Below are 24,170 nucleotides of genomic sequence, written 5' to 3' on the forward strand. Positions count from 1 at the left end.
AGTTTGCATGGTCTCACGTCTGCTGATAGGGCTTCACTTACTCTCTTAGTCACTTTCAGTCCTCCTGTTTCCTGTGGCCCTCTCCTGACTTCATATCTGTACCCACCAAAATTGTTAATATTTACCCAAAATAAGTTAGTAAGAAGCCCTGAGGGGCTCTCTGCTTGTGTCTTCGTTTGTGGACTTAAACATCATTTCTGATTGCTTAGAGGCCCCGTTTACTTTCTCCATGGCTTTTGGCTTCATTCTGGAAAATTACCACTGTATGTTTCATGCCTTTCAACCCATAGGGACAAAACTGCCAGGGTCCTGTTTGGCAGGGTGGCCTAAAGGGGCTCTTGCCAGCCCAGGGAGGACCTCCTAGATCTCCTGCTCAGATAGGCTTTGGGGCTGCTCTGTGGCACATGCATCTCCGTCCAGGGCACTTCCAAGACCAGGCTGAGGCACACTGACATTGAGGACTGCTGTGCAGGAGAAACTAAGCATGTATTCCCTAAAGGCGGGCAGTGGTTCCTGCCCACTGTTGCTCTGAGAGTGGAGTGGAGCCCCAGGCTGCTCTACTCCTCAGACCTATGCCTCTTTTTCCAATTCTCTTCCCCATTCATAATTACACCCTCACCTTTCCCACCTGCTTCTCACAAAATAAAGCATACTTCTTGCCATCTGCCTTGACCCCAACACCCCACTGCCTGAGTTGGGAGGAAGGTTTTAGAGAATCCTAGAGAGAAGGGTGCCTGTAAGACCCTTGAGAACAGAAAGAACCCCTCTGGTTCATCTCAGTGCCCCCATGGATCACTACGAGAGAGTGAATGCCAGTTACCTCACGGTTACCAGAATCAGGCACAAGCAGAGACTCAGAAAGGAAAATGCCTCCTTGGCTTAGTAAAACCTGTGGTTGCTCAGAGACCCTGAGGGTGCTAACCTCCAGAATCTTCCTTGGCAAGTCCAGAGGAACCCGGGGCCTCCTAAGGTGCAGCCAGCAGCGAGGCAAGGAACGATTCTGGCTGGCTGCGGAGCTGCCTGGCATGGGGAGTCCCAGCTTTGGCTCCTAGGTTAAGTTACATGGTACCTCTGATCCTCAGCTTCCTCATCTCTAAAATGGGATGATTCCCACCTTACAGGGTTATTTCAAGGACCAAATGGGGGAACAATAAATCTAACACATGTTGCCTGTCATCTGAGGCACTCTCAGCTGATGTGGCTGCTTGGAGGAGAGCTGTGAGGGAGGGATGGCCCTGTGGCCTCAAGGTGGGCGAGGAGACTGGGGCTCCAGAGAAGGCTGATCACAGCTCCTGTGCTCCTTCTGGCACTGACTGACAATTTGTACATAGATCAATGTCTTCACCTTTCTAAACCTCTTAACTCTAAAACATGGGATATTGAAGCTCCACTTAAGGAGAAGTAATTAGTTGTGAGAATTGGATAAAACTCCATATGTTATGGAAGGATCTCTCATAGTGCCTGGCATATAGTCGCATTCAGTCAGTGTTCCAGTTATGGACCTTTCTTTACGGCTGTGATTTGTCCAGGTAAAGCCCAATTGCTTGGACCTAGCCCTGTGGGATGGCTGCAGAAGTTAACCAGTGGTTGGATTAGTTTGGGCAAATGAGAATAACTGAGGTAGTCAGAAATGTTCCCTGTTGCTGGTGACATCGTTTCGAGGAGGCATTCCCCAGTTAGTAGACTGTGGCACTGGGGGCTGTTGGCATGGGAAGGGCCAGGTAATCCTATGGGTTGGTTTACAGAGTGCTGGGAAGTTCAGAGCACTCCTCCCAGTTGGCACCTCCGAATTCCAAGAGGCTACATACCTGTCCTGTGGGAGGATAAGAGGCCATCCCCTTCGTCATGTGTACAGCAGCCTTCTGAACAGTAATCATGTAATCATGGTCATCAGTTATTGGGTACCTCCCCTATGCAGGATACTTTGCTATGTGCATTATTTTATGCATGTATGTATGTGTGTATGTATGTATGTATGTATATATGTTTTTGAGACAGAGTTTTGTTCTGTTGCCTGAGCTGGAGTGCAATGGTACGATCTTGGCTCACTGCAACCTCCGCTTCCCAGGTTCAAGTGATTCTCCTGCCTCAGCCTCCCAAGTAGCTGGGATTACAGGCATGTGCCACCAAGCCTGGCTAGTTTTTGTATTTGTAGTAGAGGCGGGGCTTCGCCATGTTGGCCAGGCTGGTCTTGAATTCCTGACCTCAGGTGCTCCACCCGCCTCAGCCTCCCAAAGTTCTGGGATTACAGGCGTGAGCCACTATGCCTGGCCTTTGCTTTAAACGTATTCTTGCTAATCTTTCCAACAATCTTGCAAGGGAGAGCTCATCATCTCTGCTTTACAGATGAGGATGCTGAGGCTAAGAAAGATCTGTCCTGGGCCATTCAGGGAGAAAGTGGTGGAGCTGAGGTTCAAGTTCTCACTGACCATCTGGCCAGAACCAGTATGCTGGGCTTTTCTGAGCAGCTAAAGCCTGTGTCACTCATTTTCCCAGACAAAGGAGGAGCAGGCAGGGTCTGAATTGAACATGGACATTAAAGTCACCTGGCAGCTGAGGTCCACAAACCATTTGTCAAGAGTGGAAAATCCTTTGTCATTGCCAATTTTGGTTGCAGAAGCAGGGTTGAGTGGGGGATGTGTGTGTGCATTTGCTTTCTCACATATAAGGGCCAGTAACTCACTAAGCAATTCAAGCTGTCATAGCAGCCTCCTCTTGTGACAGAGCCCGTGTCCCATTGGCTAATGCCTCATACCCAGAGGCCCAGAGAGAGGAGTTAAAATGCTAATTTTCAGGGACCGCTCAGTCATTTTGATCCCATTAAAACACTAGCATCCTTCTCATGCAAAACTGGTGCCTCAATTACCAACTAATTGCCTGATTATTGTGCAGGGACAGGAGACTTCAGTCAGTAAGGGGCTGTTGTCATCCCTGGAGAATGGAGTGTGGGAATGCGTGTGCCATGCAGGTTTGGCTCTGGAGGATACGTGTCAGAAAGCTGATCTAGGAGCAAGACAGAGGGGATGGTGGAATCTCAGCTGCGCTCCTCAGTTCCCAGTGTCTTCTCCAGCTCCCACTGGGGTGACCCTTCTCCTTCCCTCCCGACATCAGGTGCTGGAGACATGTGTGAAGAACTGTGGCCACCGCTTCCACATCCTTGTGGCCAACCGAGATTTCATCGACAGTGTTCTGGTCAAAATTATCTCTTCCAAGAACAGCCCTCCCACCATTGTACAGGACAAAGTGCTTGCTCTGATCCAGGTAGGTTGGACCCCTTGCCCAATTTGTTGGGACAGAGTAAGATGAAGTCTGTTATTGATGAGTCCTCATGCTCTCCCACCATTTGGAGGAAAAAAAAATGGAGACTTCTACATTTAAATATTTGGTGCAAAATACTTCAAAAAAAATTCTCATCCCACTGGAATGAAATTCTAATTGATGGCTCTCCAGCCAGTTAACAGAGCCTTCCTGAAGCTTTCTGGGTGCCATCCCTCTGCTGCTCACAAAGGCAGGTAGGGTGGCCTCAACAGGCCTCTGAGAAAATGTGGAGTAGGAAGAACCATGTTAGAGCTACGTGCGAGTTTGGTGAGGTCACAGGGCAGGGGCCAACTCTGGGTCAGGCGGAGCAATGTAGGGGGCTGGGGATGGTGTTAAGGGATGTTTCACTGAGGAGATGACATTTCTGTTGGACCCTGAAGAATGATGGGGAGTTTGGTGGAAAAGTCAGTGGGAGAGACTTCACAGGCAGGGAGAATAGCATGTGCAAAGGCCCAGACGCATCAATGAGAGCAGTTGGCATATTTGGGTTGTATTTGTTATCACTCTGTTACAAATTACCTCAAAACATACCTTCAAACGGAAAATGTTCATTACCTCTTAGTTTCTGTGGGCCAGGAATTCAGGAGCAGCTGGCTGGGCAGTTCTGGCTTGGAGTCTCTCTTGAGGTTGCATTGTCTGAAGTCTCGACTATAGCTGGAGGCTCCACTTCCACCATGGTGCACCCACATGGCTGTTGGCAGGAAGCCTCAGTTCCTTTATGACTATTGGCAAGAGACCTGAGTTTGTCACCACGTGGACATCAAGATTAGGTCTTGATGACCTAGCCTTGGAAGTCACATACCATCTTTTCTGTTATATTCTATTTGTTAGAAGGGAGTCACCAGGCCTAGCCTCAAGAGTAGGGGAAATAAACACCATCTCTTGAAGAAAGGAGGATCAAATAATTTGTGGACATGTTGTAAAGACCACTATGTGGGGAAGGGGGTGTAATGAAGAATGTTGGGGGCAGGGTTTGGGGCGGGGAAGCAGGCAGGAGATGGGGCCAGAAGGATGCCCAGAGGCCAGTGGCCATGCATGCTGAGGAGCCATGCTTGGTCCTGTAGGCAGTGGGAAGCCATCGAAGGGCTCTGAGCTGGGGTGTATGCAGACCTGGGTTTTAGACAGAGCACGTGGTGACACAGAAGGCACATAAGTCAACAGGCACATCCAGCCTGGGTTATTAGTGCCGTGGCAGAGGCAAGACAAGGGCCTGCAGGAGCCAAGAGGAGAGACAAACCCAGGGCTGGGTGTGGGTCTCCAGCAAGGACAAAGGGAGGCAGCCAGGCAGAGGCAGCGGAGAATGCAGGAAGTGGAGTGCTGGGGCAGGCTGGGCTCTCAGATGGGTCAGGTGTGCAGCTGGAGAGGAGCCTCTGTCCATTTCCTGTGCTCACTTCCTTCTGCCTGAAAGGTCTTTCCCCAGCTTTCAGAGCAGTGACTCCTCCTCCTCATTCACAGGTGCCTCGGAGGCCTCCAACTGGTTTTAAGCACACACACGCTCTGTCTCACATCATCCTTTTTTGTGGTCTTCAAGACTGGCTTTGCTAACATTTCTTTTGTCTGCCTCATTCTTCGTTCCCTAAGAACCCAGGGACATGCTGTCCCCAGGTCCTAGAGCAGTGTAATGTGTAGAGCGGGTGTTCAGTATTTCTTTATAATGAATGAGTGAATGTAGTTAATTCTGAGGAACTCTGGGAGGCCTTCCCATGTTTACCCTAGGGTTGTCCCTCGTCCCCGTTCTGCCCACCCAACATCCTTCTCTCTCTCTCTCTCTCTCTGACATAAACACACACACACACACACACACACGTGTGCATGCACTTTACCTTCCTCATACACCCCACTCTACCACAGCCCTTCCTTCTGGGGCTGCACTCCCCTACCTCAATACCCCCAAGAATTCATGTTAGGAAAACAAATGGTGGCTTCTTCTCACAAAGCATGTCCTGTGGTAGAGCTTTCTGACCCTGAGGCCTGTCTGCAGGGTGGCGGGCCCAGCAGGGTGGCCGGCCTACCGCATGGCAAGCACAGCTATCACAAGGAGTGTGAACTGCACTGTCCCTGCTGACTGTGTGGGGACCGTGGCTGAGGGCAGACACAGCCTTCTTCACTGGCTGTGGCCCACACCTCTACCCTGAGGATGCCCGTCCCCGCACACCCTGCCCTCACCTCCAAGCTTTCCTATCAGGATCACCCCTCCACACGTTCCAGCTCCTCCCAGCTTTTACCAAGCCCTGCTGCTAACCTCAGACAGGTGTACTAATTTATGTGGGCATATACCACCTTACCTGTAAAATGGAACTTGGGGTTCTTGCCTGTCTGTTCTCAACCCTGAGCCCATGAGATCAGCCCATGGTGTGAAGTGGCCAGTACCATGTTCTGAGGCCTCCCCCTGCTGGTCTGGCAGTAGCAGTGTGTGCTGGCCATGGGGACCTGAGCAGAACAGGGCCTTGAGATGCCTCGCAAGCTTCTGCCTGGCTGGACACAGTTTCCTGGTCCAGCTGTGAAAAGCATGGGCTTCAGATAAGGGTGCTACTCCTAGATGGGGGTTGATAACCCAGCTGGAGAGTGTTCTTCCTCTCCAGATCTGCAGTGTTCCTGAAGAGCTCTCACCTTTGGTAATGGCTGCCCAGCAGAGGACAGCAGGCAGCATTCAGCTGTGGGTGGCTTGGCTTCTGTAACAGGGTGAACCAATAGAATAAACAGGATCCTTAGCCCTTTCTTTTTTTAAAATTTTTAATTGAATTATAATATATATACAGGAAATCACACATAAAAGTGTGTACAACTTGATAAATTTCCACAAACTGAACATGTAACCAGCCCCTGCATCTGGAAACAGAATATGACCACACCCAAAACCTCCCACCTTCCGGATGACCACTTGCCTGAGCTCTCACAGCATAGACGAGTCTTCTCTGTTCCTGAACTTCATCCAGAGTGCTCTGTTGCCTCTGCTGTGTTTGTGGGTGTCACACGCATTGTTGCCTGTGATTCTAGGTCTTTCGTTGCCATTGCTATGCCAAGTCCTGTTGTGTGAACACGCTACAGTTTATTTACCCCTCCCACTGTTGATGGGGACTTGGTGTTTGCAGTTTGGGGGTACTGTGAAAAATGCTGCTATGAGCATCTAGCACTTGACTTTTCTTGAGCATATATATATTCCTTTTTAATGGGAATATATTAAGTTGAATATGTGAAAGTGCCATCTTTGTTGGTCAAAAATGGCCAAATATTAGCAATTTCACATATATCCACCTCATACCAGGGTGTGAGGTTGCTGTGTGGTGGGGAATGGGCTCCACTGGGCTCTTGGGTGTTCTCGGCCACCAGCACCCAAGAGTGTTAGTTGCTTCGCATCCTCACCCACACACCCTGTTTTCAATCTTCTTCATTAGAGCATGGAGTAGTATTGCATTGGGTCAACCTTTTTTTTAGCCCCTTTGAGAAAGAAAGTACTTTTATTTGCATGTTGAATATACTTTAGAAAACTTAAGACTCCCCCAGAGACTCTGACAATTCCCCCAGGAGAGAAAGTGCTGCTCCTACCATGAGACAAGAATGAGGTTGGAGGTGACAGGTCACTGGCTGCCTTGCCAGCCTGTGAGTTGGTAGCAGCTCTCATATCAATGTGGTTAGGCTGAGAGGAGGTTCAGCTAAGTGTGGGGTGCCAGAGCGGTAACAGACTCCTCTGCACCATCATGGTATCAGGATGCTTCTTGGTGCTCTTCAGAGAAGTGGGGCAGGGTCAGTCCTGGCCCTGCCCTCAGGGAGCCTGCAGTTTAACTGGAGAAACGAAGGTTTGCAGATGACAGAGGGTGAAGGCCCAGCCAGGAAGGACTTAAACTGGCTTTTGACTGTTTGTGGGTTGGGGGTGGAGTGGGGTACAGCCTTAACCTTTCCATTATGGAAAAGTAGATCGAATGTGTTAGCACTTGAAAAGCTTTCAAGGTAAAGGGGCCACACAGACGTGCCTCCCTGACACCTCTTGCCTGTGAGGCATGGTTGGGGGTCCTGGCAGAGGTAGAACCCATGGCTCTGATTACCAGCTGCTGGCCAAAGCCCACTGCCCCTTTGGTTGCCCTGAGGATGGTGGAAGCAGAGCTGCAGCCAGATTGAGGGGAAGGGGGAGGTTGGGCTCCACACTGGCTTTTCCAAAGTCCCCCTGTGCCTGTAGGGAAATGGGTGATAGAGCTCATCCGTGCACATCTGCCTGCCCCCAGCCCACCTTCTGATTCCCTTTCAGAGTGCCATTCGCGGGCATGGTCAGCCTACCCAGTGGCACGTTTGCCATCAGTAGCACTCTGGCCAACTGCAAAGAGAATCCAGCTGATGCCTACCCCTCCTTCCCCCACTGCACTCCTTCCCTTCCTGTATGGGGGCTTTCTGTCTTCTGGCTGCCCTCCAGCCATCCGTAGCCACCCCATCCCCCTCAACCCGCCAAAAGACAGATCCAGCAGTGTGGTTCTGGGACTTTTTACCAACAGGTGCGGGGGCTCAGTCGGCTTACCCGCACCACAGGATCTGCCTTGCTGGATGGAGCCGGTCTCCCTGGGAGGATGGGAGGAAAGACACATTGAGAGTGGTGCAACCTGGTTAGTAGCTTGCTGACACTCACTCCTACCCCCAGGGGCACCAAAGACTTCACTTCCAGCAGCTTTCAGCTTCACCCCTATGTTTTCACCTCATGCCTTGTGTCCCTTTTTGTTTTGGCTTGTGTCCCTTTTTGTTTGCTCACATTGACTCCTATTTGTTGAGAAGACAAAAAGGATGCTCCCACTCTATGCCATCCCTGAGCCTTTCCCTTGAAATTGTTTTCAGGAGCAGAAATGGAGTCATCCTGGCAGAGTCACCTCAGTGTGGTCATGCCTCCCCGGTCCCCCTCCCCATGCCCCAGCAATAGTCTAACCATACTCTCTTTTCACTGAAGGTTTTTCTTTCCACTGAAGAAAGGGAACTGACTGGGGTGGGGATGGGAGTGGGGACAGGAGAAGCTGGAGGTGTGTGTTCTTTGAAGACATCAGAGCCTGGTAGCTGGGCTCTGGCCAGATTCTGTGTGGACAGCAGCTCCCTGGGGACCCTGTCACTGGGAATAGGAAGTCTGGTCTGGGGGCATAAGCAGGAGCTGATAGAAGCTCCCTTCTATCCAAAGGCATCCCAGAGCCCATAGCTTAAATCAGCAATAGTTTATTGGTCTGAAATTTGATGATTAAAAGCTTTGTCAAAACTTTGAGGAACACAGAAATGAATAGGATATGATTTATGTTTGTGTCTGGTTTTATTCTGGGGTTTTGTATACAGTCCAAAGGAATGAAGGAGATCTGAATTGATCTCTTTCCTTTTTTCTCCTTATTAGACCTTCCTCTGGGTCTTCCAAGCCCCTAATCTTGTAGCCACAGGCAGGAAAAGGCGGCTTCCAGTGAACTGGCCACTTGGCCATTAACCAGCTAGCTCCTGTGACAGGCCCTCAGAGTCTGCCCACACCACTGCATCACTTTGCTTTCTGAAAAGGCAGCTTTAAGGGGGGCAGCCTGCCCCACCCTCTCTGCTGCTCCCAGGCTTCAGGTTAAGCACTCCAAGAGTGGCCAGACCTCCTGAGGCTTGCCACATCTCCTCTAGGGAGTATCCTCAGCTGGGTCAGCCTTCCAGCACCCCTCCTTTGTCACTGTCACTTCAATCTGTTGACAGCCTAAGTGGCCATCTTTCCTCTGTACTCTGAAGTAGGAAAATAAGGATGCTTAGTAACTGTGAGAACTGAATTCAGTTTAACCTGATAAATGTTGACTGACTGCCTTCTCTGGACAAGGGTGAGAGACTCGATGTCTGCCTTCAAAAGGTGTCTAGGCTGGGTGCAGTTGGCTCATGTCTGTAATCCCAGTACTTTGGGAGGCCAAGGTGGGTGAATCCCTTGAGTCCAGGAGCTCAAGACCAGCCTAGGCCACATGATGAAACCCCATTTCTACAAAAAATACAAAAATTAGCCAGGCATGATGGCACGTGCTTGTAGTCCCAGCTACTCTGGAGGCTAAAGTGGGAGGATTGCTTCATCCTGGAGGCAGAGGTTGCAGTGAGCCGAGATGGCACCATCATTGTACTCCAGCCTGGGGAACAGCTCTGACCCATGCCCAATTATTGAGGCATGTCCCAAGAAGATGCTAGGGACACATGGCATCTCTGGATGTCTCCCATCTGTACGTTTTCACATATGAATGGGAGACACCCAGAGATGAGAGACACCCAGAGCTGCATTTCTTCAGAGGTGCCCATGCACCCCGTTTTTTCCTCCGTTGGCATCAGAATCCTATTCAGTAGAGATTGCCATCATGAATATCTGCTCTGTTAGCAGCCATCTCATCCAGTCTGCACAGAGGTCCCAGATAGGGGTTGGAATTGTGGCAGGTGGGAAGCGGGTACATTAGCCAAGACTACTTGATTGCAAATAACAGATGCCAACTCCAGCTTGCCTAGGCAAAGAGAAGAGTTTGTCATGACAGGGCAGAGTCTCCCAGAAGTCCAGGTCACCCAGCCCTGGGAAGGGACAGAAAAGATCAGGAAGGCCTTCCAAATCCTCTCCTGTACGTCTGCACCTCCGAGCACTCTAGCTGCTCCTTCTGGAGAACATAGGCTGTCTCTGCTTCCAGTCCTGTGCTGGCACATGGCCCTGGAGTTACAGAGGACAGTTCTGCCTACTCAGTGAGAACAACCCAGCTCCTAGTGCTGCTGAGTTCCTGGAAGGAGGAGCATCTGATTGGCCCAACTTGGGTGTGCATTTCCCTCCCACTCCAATCTATCTCTGTAAACATGGAAGCAGAGTGCCTTAGAAAGTGGACCCGAAGAAATATCCTCCAACTGGAGAGAGGAGCCATAGTTCTTTCATCTTTATTCCTATTATCTCAAATTTGACTTGGGTAGAGAGCTAGATGAATTGAAAGGAGTCCCTGGAGCTGTTGGTACTCCATGTACAGAGGCATGAAGTGGTGCCAGGAAGAACTGCCATGTGTTTGTTCCCCAGCCTCCCACAGTTGGCTGTGAAACTGGTTTTTAGACCTTAAAGTCAACACCCTAAACTAAAATGCTAGGGCATTTTGAGGTTGGCGTCACAGGACTTAGCTGGATTTTGAACCAGGTGGAGGCAGCCAGCGCAGCTGGTGGGGGCGGGGCCAGAGGCACTCCCTGCGGGCAACCTACTCTCCAGCTGGGCCTTCCAGACAGTGCTCTGTGAGGCACCTTCTTTGGCCCTCCTCAGAATCCAGAAGGAGTGTTGGCCAAGAGGGGCTGTCCTGTAGTTTTAAATCCCTGAGCATGCAAATTAAATAAGTGCATCAGGGAAAGCCAGGCTGACAGTACTGTTCCTGGTAAGTGAGATGCATCAGTCATAATTAAGGAGGCTTTTTGGAAACTGACCTTCTAACTTCAAGTGGGTCTGTTGGTTAGAGATAGAGTTTCTGTGGCTGCCTCAGGATTGGTTGTACCGCATTGCTGGAGTGAGGGAGACAGTTAAATTCTGTGACAATGACAGACTTGGCAATGGAGTCATGGGCGCAGGAGGCTCTGCCTCCGCCTTTGGGTATGTATGGTGAATGGACAGCATGGGAAGGGCCATTTCTGGGGAGCCCTTTGGGTATTCTTTTTCTGATACAGTCTGAGACTTCCAAAGAACAGAATTTTTTTTTTTTTTTTTTTTTTTTGAGACAGAGTCTCGCTCTGTAGCCCATGCTGGAGTGCAGTGGCGCCATCTTGGCTCACTGCAAGCTCTGCCTCCCACGTTCACACCATTCTCCTGCCTCAGCCTCCTGAGTAGCTGGGACTACAGGCACCCGCCACCATGCCCAGCGAATTTTTTTGTATTTTTAGTAGAGATGGGGTTTCACTGTGTTAGCCAGGATAGTCTTGATCTCCTGACCTCGTGATCTGTCCGCCTCGGCCTCTCAAAGTGCTGGGATTACAGGCGTGAGCCACCGCGCCTGGACCAGAATTTTTTTTTTAATTTTTAAGTTTCATGAGTCAACAGAAATGATAATCTACTTGAATTTTTGCTCTTTCCTCTCTGTGATATGTTTTCACTGAAGGGAATCTGGTGATCGTGCTTTTCATGGGATTTTTCGATTTGGGCACATGTGTGCTGACATTTTTGGCAGCGGACATCATGAAAGAAGCTTGGGTCTGGGAAAAGGACCCCGGGGGGTGAACTCCCCAGTCTGGCCTGCGTCTGGCCCCCAGTGGGCTCTTCTTCCCTTGAACCACAGTCATCTCACCTACCGGCAGCAGCGCTAGACAGAGCTAGGCTAGACAAGCTTGGCATTAGTTGTCTCTGATCTGAGGAAACCTGTAGTTAGCCTTTATTTCATGTCATACATCAATTTCTCCTTTCCTTTTTGCTCAATTTGTTGCCGGTTCCCAACTCCACCAGTAGAAGCTCTCAGGGCAGAGGTGCTCCTGCACAGAGGGCAGGCACCCTACTGAGCTGACAAGGCTCCACCTTCCACTCCCTGCAACTGAACAGCCCCAGCAATTGATTTCCTTGCCATTAGGGAAATGCCTGCTTTTTAGGATGCACCACAGTGCATAGGTGTTATTTCTCTGTCTCTTCTCCAAGGAAATACATGCTAAATTAAGTTTTGTGTTTTTGTTCATGCTCAGCAGCACCACTGAAAGCCAGGGTTTCACCAGCTGTGTTGTGGCAGCAGTTGCGGAAGGAGAGGAACAGAATAGGTTTAGCCAGTGCAATTTGCATGTGCAAGTAGGAGAGCATTGGTCTCAGGGAGAGGACGTGGGCCACTTTGGATTTTCAGATACCACGGCAGCTTTTGAGAAATGCTTCCTAACAGGCCTTCTATTCTCCCAGGCATGGGCTGATGCCTTTCGAAGCAGTCCTGATCTCACCGGCGTTGTGCACATATATGAGGAGCTGAAGAGGAAAGGGGTTGAATTTCCCATGGCAGACTTGGACGCTCTGTCTCCCATACACACACCACAGCGGGTAAGCTTCCAGCTGGCACTTTCTAGAAAGACCTACTGCAGAATGGGTGAGCCAAGCTGCTGCAGCCACCCTTCTGCTGCTGCCTTTGAATTATTCAGCTTGTCATCATGCTTTCTCAAAGCTCGGGGGCATTCCTTTTTAATAACAAGGGGCATGCAGGAGTGAGACAGCTGGTTGACTGGTGATTAAGTGGCAGCAGCGTCTGTGGAAGAATATAATAGAGGGATCAGTTCAGGGTTTTCATGGAAGTGGCTACTTGGGCGGGGCCATCCTGTGAGGGTCATTAGCACCCGCTTTTCAGAGGCCCCTAGAATCTGGTGTGGGAATCCTGTTGTCCCTCAGAGCACCATAGCACCTCAGGGCTTGATGTCACTCTTGGGTCAAAAAGTAGCTTTCTGTTTTTTCAATTGTACCGAGTCAAATGGATCTAAAATTTATTTTGAGCTGTGAGCATTCAGCATCAATCCAGAATTGATTCTGGATTCAATCCTTGATTCCATCAGCCTTGGGATCAAAGCCCTGGGAAGGTCCCTTTAGGGGCATCCCACCAAAGCTTTTGCAGTGCCAACAGTAACTCGAGCACCGTGGAGGGGGCAGCTTGGCACTTCAGGGTTAAAAGTATGTAGGTCATGCCTCATGGTTTCTCAAGGAAGCTAGTCCCTCTACTGGCTGGGAATCAGCTCCACTCCTAGCCTGGGGGAGAGCCAGGAAAGTGCCAGGGTCTGGGAGAGGCACCTCATCCCAGTACACTTCACCTTGCCTGCCCCCACTGCCCATCTCTGAGAAGGACAGCACACCTGTGCACGTCTCTCGTAGGAACACGACTTAATCTTAATGTGCAAGAGGTCATCTGAGATGCCCAAAGGGCAAGCATGAGGGATTGCCCTTTCTTTTTTTTTTTTGAGTCAGAGTCTTGCTGTGTCGCCCAGGCTGGAGTGCAGTGGCGCGATCTTGGCTCACTGCATGCTCTGCCTCCTGGGTTCACGCCATTCTCCTGCCTCAGCCTCCCAAGTAGCTGGGACTACAGGTGCCCGCCACCACGCCCGGCTAATTTTTTGTATTTTTAGTAGAGACAGCATTTCATCGTGTTAGCCAGGATGGTCTCTTATCTCCTGACCTCGTGATCCACCCGCCTCGGCCTCCCAAAGTGCTGAGATTACAGGCGTGAGCCACCGCACCTGGCCCGAGGGATTGCCCTTTCTAGAGCCTGTTTTCATCATGATCCCTCCAGACCATGCACTATGCTTTGTGAAATCAACATAACCTGTTTCATTCTTCTAATAATGACAGAGAGCAGTGTTGTTGTTCCTATAATTACAAAAAACATTTGGTAAATTGCATAATTACTATTTATATTAGTCTACTTGTAAAGACCAAAAAAGTAATTCTTATGGTACCAAGTAAAGATCTGTGATTAGCAAAACTTAATAACCGCCCTCCCTCCACTTGGATCCTGAGGTGGTCTTAATAATAGGAACCATGACCAGAGGGCTCACAGAGCACTCTCGGTGCTGCCTTTTGGAGTTGCTTTCATTGTCTGCCACACATTCCTTGAGAGGTAAGTAGAGGGAGGAGCCATTGGCAGCCCCACTTCCTGGATGGAGAGCCTGGGCTCAGTGGGGTTCTGTGAGCCTCACCCGGGCAGCAGTGGAGCAGGGCCTTGAGCCTTCCCTGGGCAGCCTTGGGGAAGTGCCGCATGGGGTGGGGTAGGTACCAGGTCCAGCTATGCAGACAGCCCAGGTAAACAGAAGACTTTGTTGTTGCCATGCCAGAGTGTCCCTGAAGTGGATCCAGCCGCGACCATGCCCAGGTCCCAATCACAGCAGAGGACAAGTGCTGGTTCCTATTCCTCGCCGCCTCCTGCTCCCTACTCCGCACCGCAGGCCCCAGCTCTGAGTGTGACTGGCCCCATCACAGCCAATTCAGAACAGGTACTTGCATACTTCGGGGCCATAGGCAAGCCAGCTGACTATCCTTATTCATCTTTCTGGGAGACACTTACAAAGGCCTCCTAAGCCAGATATTGTGCTGGGTGTTAGGGACACAGAGATGGAAGGGCTCAATCCCCAGGGGAGACAGATGCTGAGGAAGTCATGATGGAGTGTGGTCAGGTTGTGGTGGGGAGCAGAACCAAGGGCTCAGAGTTGTGAGCCCAGGGTTGAGTGGTGCCTGGGAGGCACCGGGGACCTGATATGTAGAGGGTCCTGACACAGGAGTCGGGCTTTGTCAGGTGAGACCACATGCTCAGCAATGACATTGCAATGCAGAGGTGCAGAGGCTGCTCTCTCGGAGCAGCAGGTGGCTGGATTGGAGAGCAGGCGCATATGTAGGGCCCAGATCTGGGAGGAAACCATGGCAGAACGTGAGGCCAAAAGCATAGACGTGCAGCTGAGTTGCGACAGGCTTGTCTGTCATGCAGAGGCTTAGATCTGTCCTATAAAAAAAGTCAGCCATCAGAGGCCTGTGACCTGATCAGGGAGGCCCTCCTAAAGCACAAGAAGCCTGCTTTTATCCCAAACACTCCCCACCTTCCCAGGTTACTTCCTGATAAACTAATGCAGTTTTAACCCCACGCTGGATTTTTTAGATGAATTGGGGAGTGCTCTTTAGAAGAATCCATAGAACTCCAATTAGTTACAATTTGAGAATTGGTCAGACTTGGGGGAAAAAAAACACAACTCTCCAGTGTTTATATTTACCAAATCCTTATTACCATTTGCGACAATGTCATGACTGCAGAACCTCACTGAAGCAGAGGGGTCAAGCAATGTGTGTGTAGGGATGGCAGTGTTGTGTCGTGTTCCTCACACTTCCCTGCTAGCTCTGAGCAGGGAGTATGGTGAGAGCAGGAGGAGTGAACTTGAAGCCCCCAGGGCCTGGGTGTGAGCTCCCAGCTCTGCGGCCCACTGTAGGCTTCAGTCAGGACATTTAACCCCAGTCTCCCATCAGTAGAACAAGTGATTTGTTACCCCACCAGGCAGCTGTGGGCTTGACAGGCAGATGGAAGAGGTCCTCATTGTGGCTACCCAAGTGCTGTGGGAAAGAAGGTCTCTGGCTTTTGGCCCTGCTTCCATGGGCAGAACTGTGCCCTTCCTGCTCTGAGGGAAGGCAGAAAATGTTTGAAGTTGGACAGTTACTGAGCCCCTTCACCGACTCACAGTGTGGGAGGTCCTCGGGAAGGCCCTCCTAGTAGCTAGAAGATGCTGGGTCTGGAGGGTCTGGGCATAGGTAGCACAGGAGCCCTGAGGCCTGTTGCCCCTGGGGGAGCGAATGTAAGCAGAGATAGGCAGGTCAGCACCCTGCCTGGCCAAGAGGACCCAGGGCTTCAGAGTCTACCGGGTGGCTACCCATAGCCTTCCTGGGCCTTCCTAGCCAGAAACCTCTTCTCTCTACCAAGAGTTTGAAGAAAACCCCTGGATCATCCACCAGGCAGAGCCAGAGGCTAACAAGAGCCTCTCGGGACCCAGACCATCTCCCTGGTAGACCATTGATTGAGGTCTCCTGTCCCTGTCTCTGTGCTGAGGGTGTAAAGCTCAACCCAGCTGAGTTCCTGCCCTAAGAAGCTAAAGGTCTGCTGAGAGAGCCCACCCACACAGGAGAGGCTGCTACAGCTGCAATAGTGGAAGATGGCACAGCGAGTGGGAACCCGAGGAGGCAGGAGTGGTTGCTTCTACCTCAGGATGGGGTGAGGAGAGTCAGAAAAGGCTTCACTGAGGAGAGAAGTTGTCACTTAAGCTGGGTCACAGTGCAGGAAGAATGACATTACAGTTCCTCTCTCTGGACCTTTGAGCAGGAACAACGGCCGTATGTGTGTAGTAGAGAGCATACCTGCATGCCAGGCGCCGCATGGGAAACTCACAGCAGCCTGGTGAGGTTAGTGCCACCTTTCTGTAGGTGAGGAAACAAAGGCTCAGAGAGGCTCAGGTCCGGCTCTGGATGTTGCTGCTGAGTCTTCCAGGGCTCCCTCCAGTGTCCTGTGCAGTTCTTGACCTCTGTCCAGCGTTATTTGGTCTCTTGTCACTGAGTGATGGGACCAGTAGGCACTTCTATGCAGATTCTTCTATGATACTTTACTGTGGGCAAGGAAGGTCCCTGTGGTTTCTGCAGATGCTTCGAGGGGGTTGAGGGAGTGAAGGGGCAGATCTGGGGCACAGGACTGAGGGCGAGGGGAGAAAGTGTATGATGTCTCTGTTGCTGGAGAGGAGCCTCGGGCCTTGGCCCGGGTCCAGGCTTTGGGATCGCTGATGGGCAACTTGGGTATTTTTCAAGGGGCTGTGTTACCACGTAGGGAGCTGGGTGGGGAAGGTGTCTCCCCTGTTGTCTTCCCCTGTTCTCTCATTCTTGCCACAGCAGAAAAGTGCTGTTGACACTGCCCAGCCTCTCAGAGGATCCTAGTGTTTAGATGTAAAACTCCTAGGAGCGGAGTCTATAACTCAGAGCTTTGTAGAATAGGATCTCAGTTCTGAAGGGATCTCAGAGCTCCTGCCCTCCTGTACTTGGATTTTAAAGAGCAGCCACGGAAGCCCTGAGAGGTTCAGCTTCTACTCAAGTTCCTGTGGTGGGAGAGCCGAGACGGAGAGCCAGCTTGGTGCATTCCTGACACGGAGCCCTTCACTACGTGGTACTGCTTTCGTGTCACAGTCAGAGAGGCACAAAAGACTGTTGGTGGCAGGGCAGGCAGGCCAGAGGGAGATGAGAAGGTGGCCTCTGCAGTGTGCACTCAGAAAGGCGACCCAGATCTCCCAGTGAGAAGGATTGTCACTAGCCTAGGAGCAAGCTGATTCTGATATTGCAAGTGCAGGCTGACTGACCTTTCCTTCCTGCTTTCCTTCCTCGTGGCCCCCACCAGATTGCCAGGCTGCGGAGTGAACTGGACGTCGTTCGAGGAAACACAAAAGTCATGTCTGAGATGTTAACAGAAATGGTCCCTGGACAGGAGGATTCATCTGATCTGGAGTTGCTGCAGGTGAGTCATTTTTCAGAAGCACTTGGCCTGTGGTGGCAGCTCTACCACCGTACACTGTTGGAGGATCCCACCTGGGGACACAGCGGCAAGGCGGGACAGGTCCAGTGGCCCTGTTGTTGATAGTCCATGTGAGCGCACACGCAGCCTCACGTTGCCTACGGACGGGCAGAGGCCAGTACCACTGTCTGTCTTTTTTATTTTCCTTAATAACATTTTTTTTCCTGATTATAAAATGCCAATTGTAGAATACATGCTCACAGAAAGAAAAAGAAAGCACAGAAAAAAAAATAATAACTTTCTTTGACCCAAGCATCTGTAAATAACCACTGTAGGTGCTCTGATGTATTTTCTTTCTGACTTTTTTGTAGGTTTATTTTAAATGTAGTTGAGCTTTTACTATTTCTGTCTTTTGGTCCCTCAACATCACATTTTGCAGGAGGGCCTGTTCAACCTTGACTGTGCACAGGAGCCCTTCTAGTGGCACCTCACCCCCAAGGTGTCCTGAGACTGAGATGAAGTGTGATGCTCCCATGCTTTTCCCTAACACTGAGGATTCCCAGGCATATTGTGGTTTGCCATTGCAAACTGGCCTCTCCGCCTCTGGACAGCCCATGGATCTGAGGGCATGGCAGAAAGGGGTCCAGGGGTGGGCGGCCTGCAGTCTACCCCTGAAACCAGGGTCAGGGCCCCCACCTCAGGCCTGTTTCCTAGGGCAGCCAGGTCCAGAGCCAGTGCCCAGATCTCCACCATACCCAGCCTCAGATGACCCTGGCATTTGCAGAAAATGTCAGTGGTACTGCCCTTAGAAGCAGTGACCTTCTGGAGGGTGGAAAAAGGATGCTGTGAACTGCAAGGCCCCACACACTTTTCAACGGGAGGCAAGATGCTTGAGGGAACAGGTCAGGAGCCAGACTGATTTAGCAACCCGGCATGAGTTTCTCATGATACACCTGCTGCTGCTGCTGATACTGCCATTTGTGTCCGGCCCTCCGTTGTCAGTCTTGGTCCCCAAGTGCTACACCTTCTACCCTGCTGCTGGCACATGCTTGCCGCCTGTGAAGGCCCTGTCCTGGTCCCAAGTTGCTGCTTATTGTGCCCTCTTCCTACTCCAAAGCCATCAGCTCTTATGGGGGTGAGGGTGGTGGAGACCTGTTCCAGGCCTAACACAAAACACAGTCCTAGGGGCACAGAGGTGCATGAGCTGTGGTCCCTGGAGCTTGCAGCTTTTTCCAGGAAATAGACCGGGAAACAACTTGTCTCCATGTAACTACACCAGCCTGCTCTTGAAGCCGAGACAAGTACCCTTGGCCCAGCCCCAGTGAGGAGTCCTGAGAGGCCTCTCCCTCGTTCCCAGACCTCACTCCTGACACACCTGCATCAGCCCAGGCTTGCCTCAGTTCAGCAGATCCAGCTGAATATGTGCCACACTCCAGGGGACCTGGCTTCCCTTGAATGCATTGTCATTGGCCTCCATTCCCAGCCTGCAGGAAGGTTCGGCCAGGCGTTACCCAGATGCATAGGATTCTGAGGTCAGTCCAGAAACTGAGAAGGCCTCTTGAGGCAGCTTTGTGCTGTGTCAGCGTCGGAATTCCTGCTGACAGGGGGGATTTGCTCTGGATAGAGCCGTGCTCCTGGCAGCAGGGGGTGTGTTGAACAAAGCCAAGATGCTTCCAGACAGCCAGAGCAGACCCAGACAGCAGGAATACTTCGTGTTTTGTGGGGAGAGGGGTTTTGGTTTTTTTTTTTTTTTTTTAAACAAGCCCATCAGCCAAGACAAACAGAACCTAATCTCCTGGCATCAGCTCACAGTTTTCAAAAATAGGTTGCTTCCCATGACGTTTTCCTTCCCTCTGTTTTGTTCCAACTCCAAGCCTCCCAGCCCTCACTGCTATCTTATAAATCAAACAGAAAAGGAATGACTCTGGGTGCCAGTGGGAGGCTGTCCTTCCAGCAACAGGAGATTCAGGAGCTGGGCAGCACTGTGGACAGCCGTGAACAGACACAGCCCTCCTGGCTGGTTGGCTGCACGCGTCCGCCATCACTGACATCTTCCCTCCCCTTTTTCCCCTGGCAGTCAGAAGCCAGCAGGCAGGGTCTCCCAAGGGTCAGAGCCACACTGAACCGCCAGCCTTCCATGTGGAGAAATACCACTGTCTGCTTGGAAAGTGCTGGAATCAGAATGTGTCCCCAGGACCCTCCATCAAGCTGGAGGGCAGCCAGAGTGCTCGGGGCAGAGAAGTGCAGAGCTGAGAGTGCTGGCTAGGCCATGGAAACAAACAATCCAGATGTTCCCACCAACAGAAGCTGCTCCCAGTTCAAGTACAAATTGCTGGGGTAGGAGGTGGGGGGAATAAGAAGAGAGATAATTGGTGGTGTCAGCCCTAGGATGATCATAACTGTGGGCAGGTTATGTCCCAGTTGCCTCCTGCACATCGCAAAGCACTTTTGGGTGTAGCTTCCCACAGTGAAGCAAGAGCAGCAGGGAAACTTGGCAGTGTGAGCTATTTGCCTGCAGACTCATGGGTATGTGGCTGGTATTTGAGGAGAGGCAGAGGCCACTCTAGCACCCTGTGCTGTCAGCGTAGCTGGAGCACCTGAGGAGAAGGAAGGAAGGGTGCCCAGAGTGAACACAGCAACTCCTCCTCTTGAGCTATGTGTCAAATCCTCCACTCTCTGAGTTGGGAGAGACCTTCCAGGAAGTTGGTTCAGTTCTACACCTGTGTTCGGGTTTCTTCCACAGCATCTTATCTGTTGGGTCTTTCTGCGCGTCCCCAGTGACAGGCTGTTCACAGCAGCCCTCTTGCTTTCAAATGGACATCTTGGTTAGACTTCGGGCAGCAGCACAGCAGGCATACAAATTATACAGGCCTATGAATTAATGCCTTCCCATCCTTGCCCTCCCACTGATGAGCTGGGCGATGCCAGGTAAGTCACCAGCCGTCTCCAGGCCCTCTTCTCCTCTCTAGACTGGAGTGATCACTTGCATCTTGACGGTGCCTGGCGCAGGGCTGGGCTTAGGCAAGGCCTCACAAATCCTAGCTTTCGTGACTATTGTTAGAAAGCCCTTTCACACATTGCTCTAAGGTGTGGCTCCCTATAACTTTGATCCTGGTCTGTCTTCTTAGACACTAGAACAAGACTAATTCCTCTTTCACATGGGTAGATCCTTAAATATTTGAAGATTGCCGTAAGCCCCACCCACTGCCCAGTCTCCACATGGAACAAATGTGGCATTTGGCAGCCCACCACGGGGAGGGATAGGCAGTTCTTCACAAGAGGCAGACATAAAATGGAGAGCTTCTATCAGCTGATAACCCTGCTGCATCACTTCTCATCTGGTGGTTAAGCCTATCTTTGTCATCCTGTTCAAGGACCCTTAGGTCTGGGCCCGAAATTCAAGACACTGCATCTGTCCCTGCTAAAGTGCATGCCCTTACCTGCAGAAAGCCTGAGTTCGGCTTTCTGGGATCTTTAAAGATTGCGATTCTGTCATCCAGTGCCCTCTGTCTCTCCCAATTTAGCCTTTTGAGCTTTGTCTTCAATGGATAACTTTTAATTAATACAATGATGCCAAAAATATATGTTCTTTTGTGGCCATTCATCAGCATCAGATAATAACAGAGGCCTCCTCATTTCTCCAAGTAGCAGATGGTGTTATCTCCTCTTGCTTCTTGCGTCTCATTTCAACAAAGACAGAACGGCCAAGGCCATTTTCTTTAGAGAAATCTAGTTTATTCTACATGTTTAGTTTCATTATTCCCCTTTCTCATCAACAAAGACTTTTTTCTCCCTCCCATCTTTGCAGCAACAGAAAACAGATCTTCAGGACCTTATTCTGTGTTCCTTCAAACTTGTGGAGGGCTCAGAGGAAATCCATAAAGATGATTAAAAGACTGTTGCATGAGGTAGGGATGAGGATGTCCCTTGAAGAAAAGATAAAGGCATTGGGATTAATTAGATAGAAAAAAGAGGATATTTACCAAGGTGTTCTAATAGATGGAGGGCTTTTGTACAAGTGACCAGCTGTTCTTCCCTCTGTTGAGGACCAGAAATAGGAGAAGGCCAAAGCTGAAGTCGTCAACGTTTAGGAAATTCCTGTCCTGGCTGTTGCACAGTGGAAAGGGTGACCTGAGCAAGCGGTAGGCTCTCGGGTGTCTTAGGCCCAAAGAGAATCACACTTTGACTGATTTGGAGGTGGAGGAAGCAGAGGAAAGTCTCCCAAGTGAGCCTGCTGAGGGTCTGGCTGTGATGACACCACAGAGGACATGCAGGTGGCTGGCTGGCACTGTGGTAGCAAAAGTCTTTAACATCTGGCCCTCCTCTCACCTTCTCACCTTCTGTCCTTTTTTTTTTTTCTTTTTGAGAAAGAGTCTTGCTTTGTCACCCAGGCTGGAGTGCAATGCCATGATATCGGCTTACTGCAACCTCCGCCTCCCGGGTTCAAGTGATTTTCCTGCTTCAGCCTCCCGAGTAGCTGGGATTACAGGCACCTGCCATCATGCCTGGCTAATTTTTGTATTTTTAGTAGAGATGGGGTTTCACCATGTTGGCCAGTCTGGTCTTGAACTCCTGACCTCAAGTGACCCACCAACCTTGGCCTCTCAAAGTGCTGAGATTACAGGTGTGAGCCACCATGCACGGCCTTTTCTTCCTTTTTGAGACAGGTGTAAAAGACAAGCCAAGAGATGGTAAAGCTTTCTCTGTGCAGAGACCCCTGGAAATCCCTGATGCGGAAGCCCCAGGTCATAGTCTCTGGGGCTGTCTTTAGCGTAGCTCTTTGGAAAGCCATCAGGATGCTTCTCCAGGATTGGAGCATAGAGGCCCCGCCTGTAGGGTTGGGAGCTGTCTAACCCACCACCCCATGGGAAGGCTGTGAGGAAGAGGCAGCAAACACAAGGCCAGAGCAGATGTTCCTGGTGCTGACTGTTGATGAGATCACTGCATTCTGTGCCCTTGGGGCTCATTCTTCCTCCAAGCTGAGGTCACAGTGTTAGAGCCTCAGAAATCATCTAACACTTTCCAAACGTTTTTTTAAAGTAATGGAGGCCAGGCACAGTGACTCACACCTGTAATCCCAGCACTTTGGGAGGCTGAGGCAGGTGGATCACTTGAGGTCAGGAGTTTGAGACCAGCCTGGCCAACACGGTGAAACCCCATCTCTACTAAAAATACAAAAATTAGCCGGGTGTGGTGGTGGGTGCCTGTAATCTCAGCTACTTGGGAGGCTAAGGCAGGAGAATTGCTTGAACCTGGGAGGCGGAGGTTGCAGTGAGCTGAGATCATACCACTGTACTCCAGCCTGGGTGACAGAGCAAGACTCCATCTCAACAAATTAAATAAATAAATAAATAAGTAATGGCTGGGCGTGGTGGCTCATGCCTGTAATCCCAGCACTTTGGGAGGCTGAGGCGGGCAGATCATGAGGTCAGGATATCAAAACCATCCTGACTAACATGGTAAAACCCCATCTCTATTAAAATACAAAAAATTAGCTGGGCGTGGTGGCAGGCGCCTGTAGTCCCAGCTACTCGGGAGGCTGAGGCAAGAGAATGGCATGAATCCAGGAGGCGGAGCTTGCAGTGAGCCGAGATTGCGTCACTGCACTCCAGGCTGGGCCACAGAGCGAGACTCCATCTCAAAAAATAAATAAGTAAGTAAATAAATAAATAAAGTATGGAACCTTTTCCTCCACAAATAAAATTTTACAATGAATGGCAATGTTTAAAATCAAGAAAAGCAGAGCAGCCCCAGCTGCCCTGGCCCCGTGCCATGGAGGCCGCTGCAGCATGTCAGTGGCCTTCTGCAGAAGAACTTCCTCATGAATGCAGCCCCCTTACTTTACACAGGGAGAAGCAGGCCTGGAGAGGACTGGAGACTTGGAGAGTGTATCCAGTCACGGGCTACTTGCTGCCTGCAGCTTGGTCCCCAGCACCCAGCTGGGGCTAGGGCTCTGTTGAGGAGACTGACATCAACCCCTACTCCCTTCCATCAGGCCGCCGGTGCTGGGAGTATTTGTAGCCATGTTTCTGAGATACTTCCTGCAGTCTACTGAGGAATCTGGTTTGGTTCTCCTCTAAATCCAGTGAACCACCCTTGAGGCCTACTCTTTGTTTTGGGGCTTCTGCTGTGTGGAGTGCAGATGGGGGCTGGTCACCCCTTGCTGGAGGTTTTTCTAGAGGGGCTCTGATGACAGACTGGAGTGTGTTGAATGCTTTGGGAGTCTTGAGGAGGGTGGGGTGGTGGGAGATCCCCAGAAAACATTGTATGTGGACAGGAAGATGAATAAATGGGAAGTATGTGTTAAAGTTGTCACTGTAAAATGTTAATGGTACAATCTAGGTGATAGGCATATGGTGTCTGTTCACTGTAAAATTCTTCCTGTTTTGCTGTATGTTTGAAAATTTTTATGACAAAATACTGGAGTGGGGAAGCATCCTGAGGCCTTGAAGGATGAGTAAGAGTTTGTTTGATGGAAAAGGAAATAAGGGACATTGCAGGCAGATGGCCAACTTCTCAGGAGCCCTTGAGCAATGTGGCAAGTGCCTGAGGCCACCTATATCCTAGAAAGTCTGAGGTGTATTTGAAGATGGTCTGTGGGCCTTAGGTGCTGATACCCCAGTCTTCTGGAGGGTAACTTGGATCTGTTTCCCACAACATACTGCCACACTGCCCTGACTTGCAGGCCCTGTGCCTTGTGATTGGCCTGCAGCTTGAATGAGAAGTTATTGACTTTTTTCCTTCTCCCTCCCCAACCAAGGACAGCCAGGGCTTGCTGCTAGGAGGCCACACTTTATTGTAATGGGCCTGTTTGCTGGAGGGGGTGGGTCCTGAGCTGGGGCTTGAGATCCTTTTGCTCATCAGAGATTTTCCGCAGACACCTGGAGCGCTGGAGCAAAAAGGAGCTCAGCA

At 50.7% G+C, this 24,170-nt stretch overlaps 1 protein-coding gene across 3 annotated transcripts in view; it reads left to right on the plus strand.

Moving 5' to 3' along the window:
* Positions 1-24,170, plus strand: part of TOM1L2 (target of myb1 like 2 membrane trafficking protein) — a 127,117-nt gene that overhangs the window by 73,774 nt on the left and 29,173 nt on the right. For all 3 annotated transcript variants that reach the window (XM_054459180.2, XM_054459181.2, XM_054459182.1), the window contains exons 4-7: positions 3,112-3,261; positions 12,161-12,295; positions 14,068-14,226; positions 17,145-17,261. In XM_054459180.2, coding sequence (XP_054315155.1) covers positions 3,112-3,261; positions 12,161-12,295; positions 14,068-14,226; positions 17,145-17,261 — 561 coding nt within the window. The remainder of the gene's footprint in view (positions 1-3,111; positions 3,262-12,160; positions 12,296-14,067; positions 14,227-17,144; positions 17,262-24,170) is intronic.

Source organism: Pongo pygmaeus, chromosome 19, assembly GCF_028885625.2.
Source record: "Pongo pygmaeus isolate AG05252 chromosome 19, NHGRI_mPonPyg2-v2.0_pri, whole genome shotgun sequence".
NCBI classification, from domain to species: domain Eukaryota; kingdom Metazoa; phylum Chordata; class Mammalia; order Primates; family Hominidae; genus Pongo; species Pongo pygmaeus.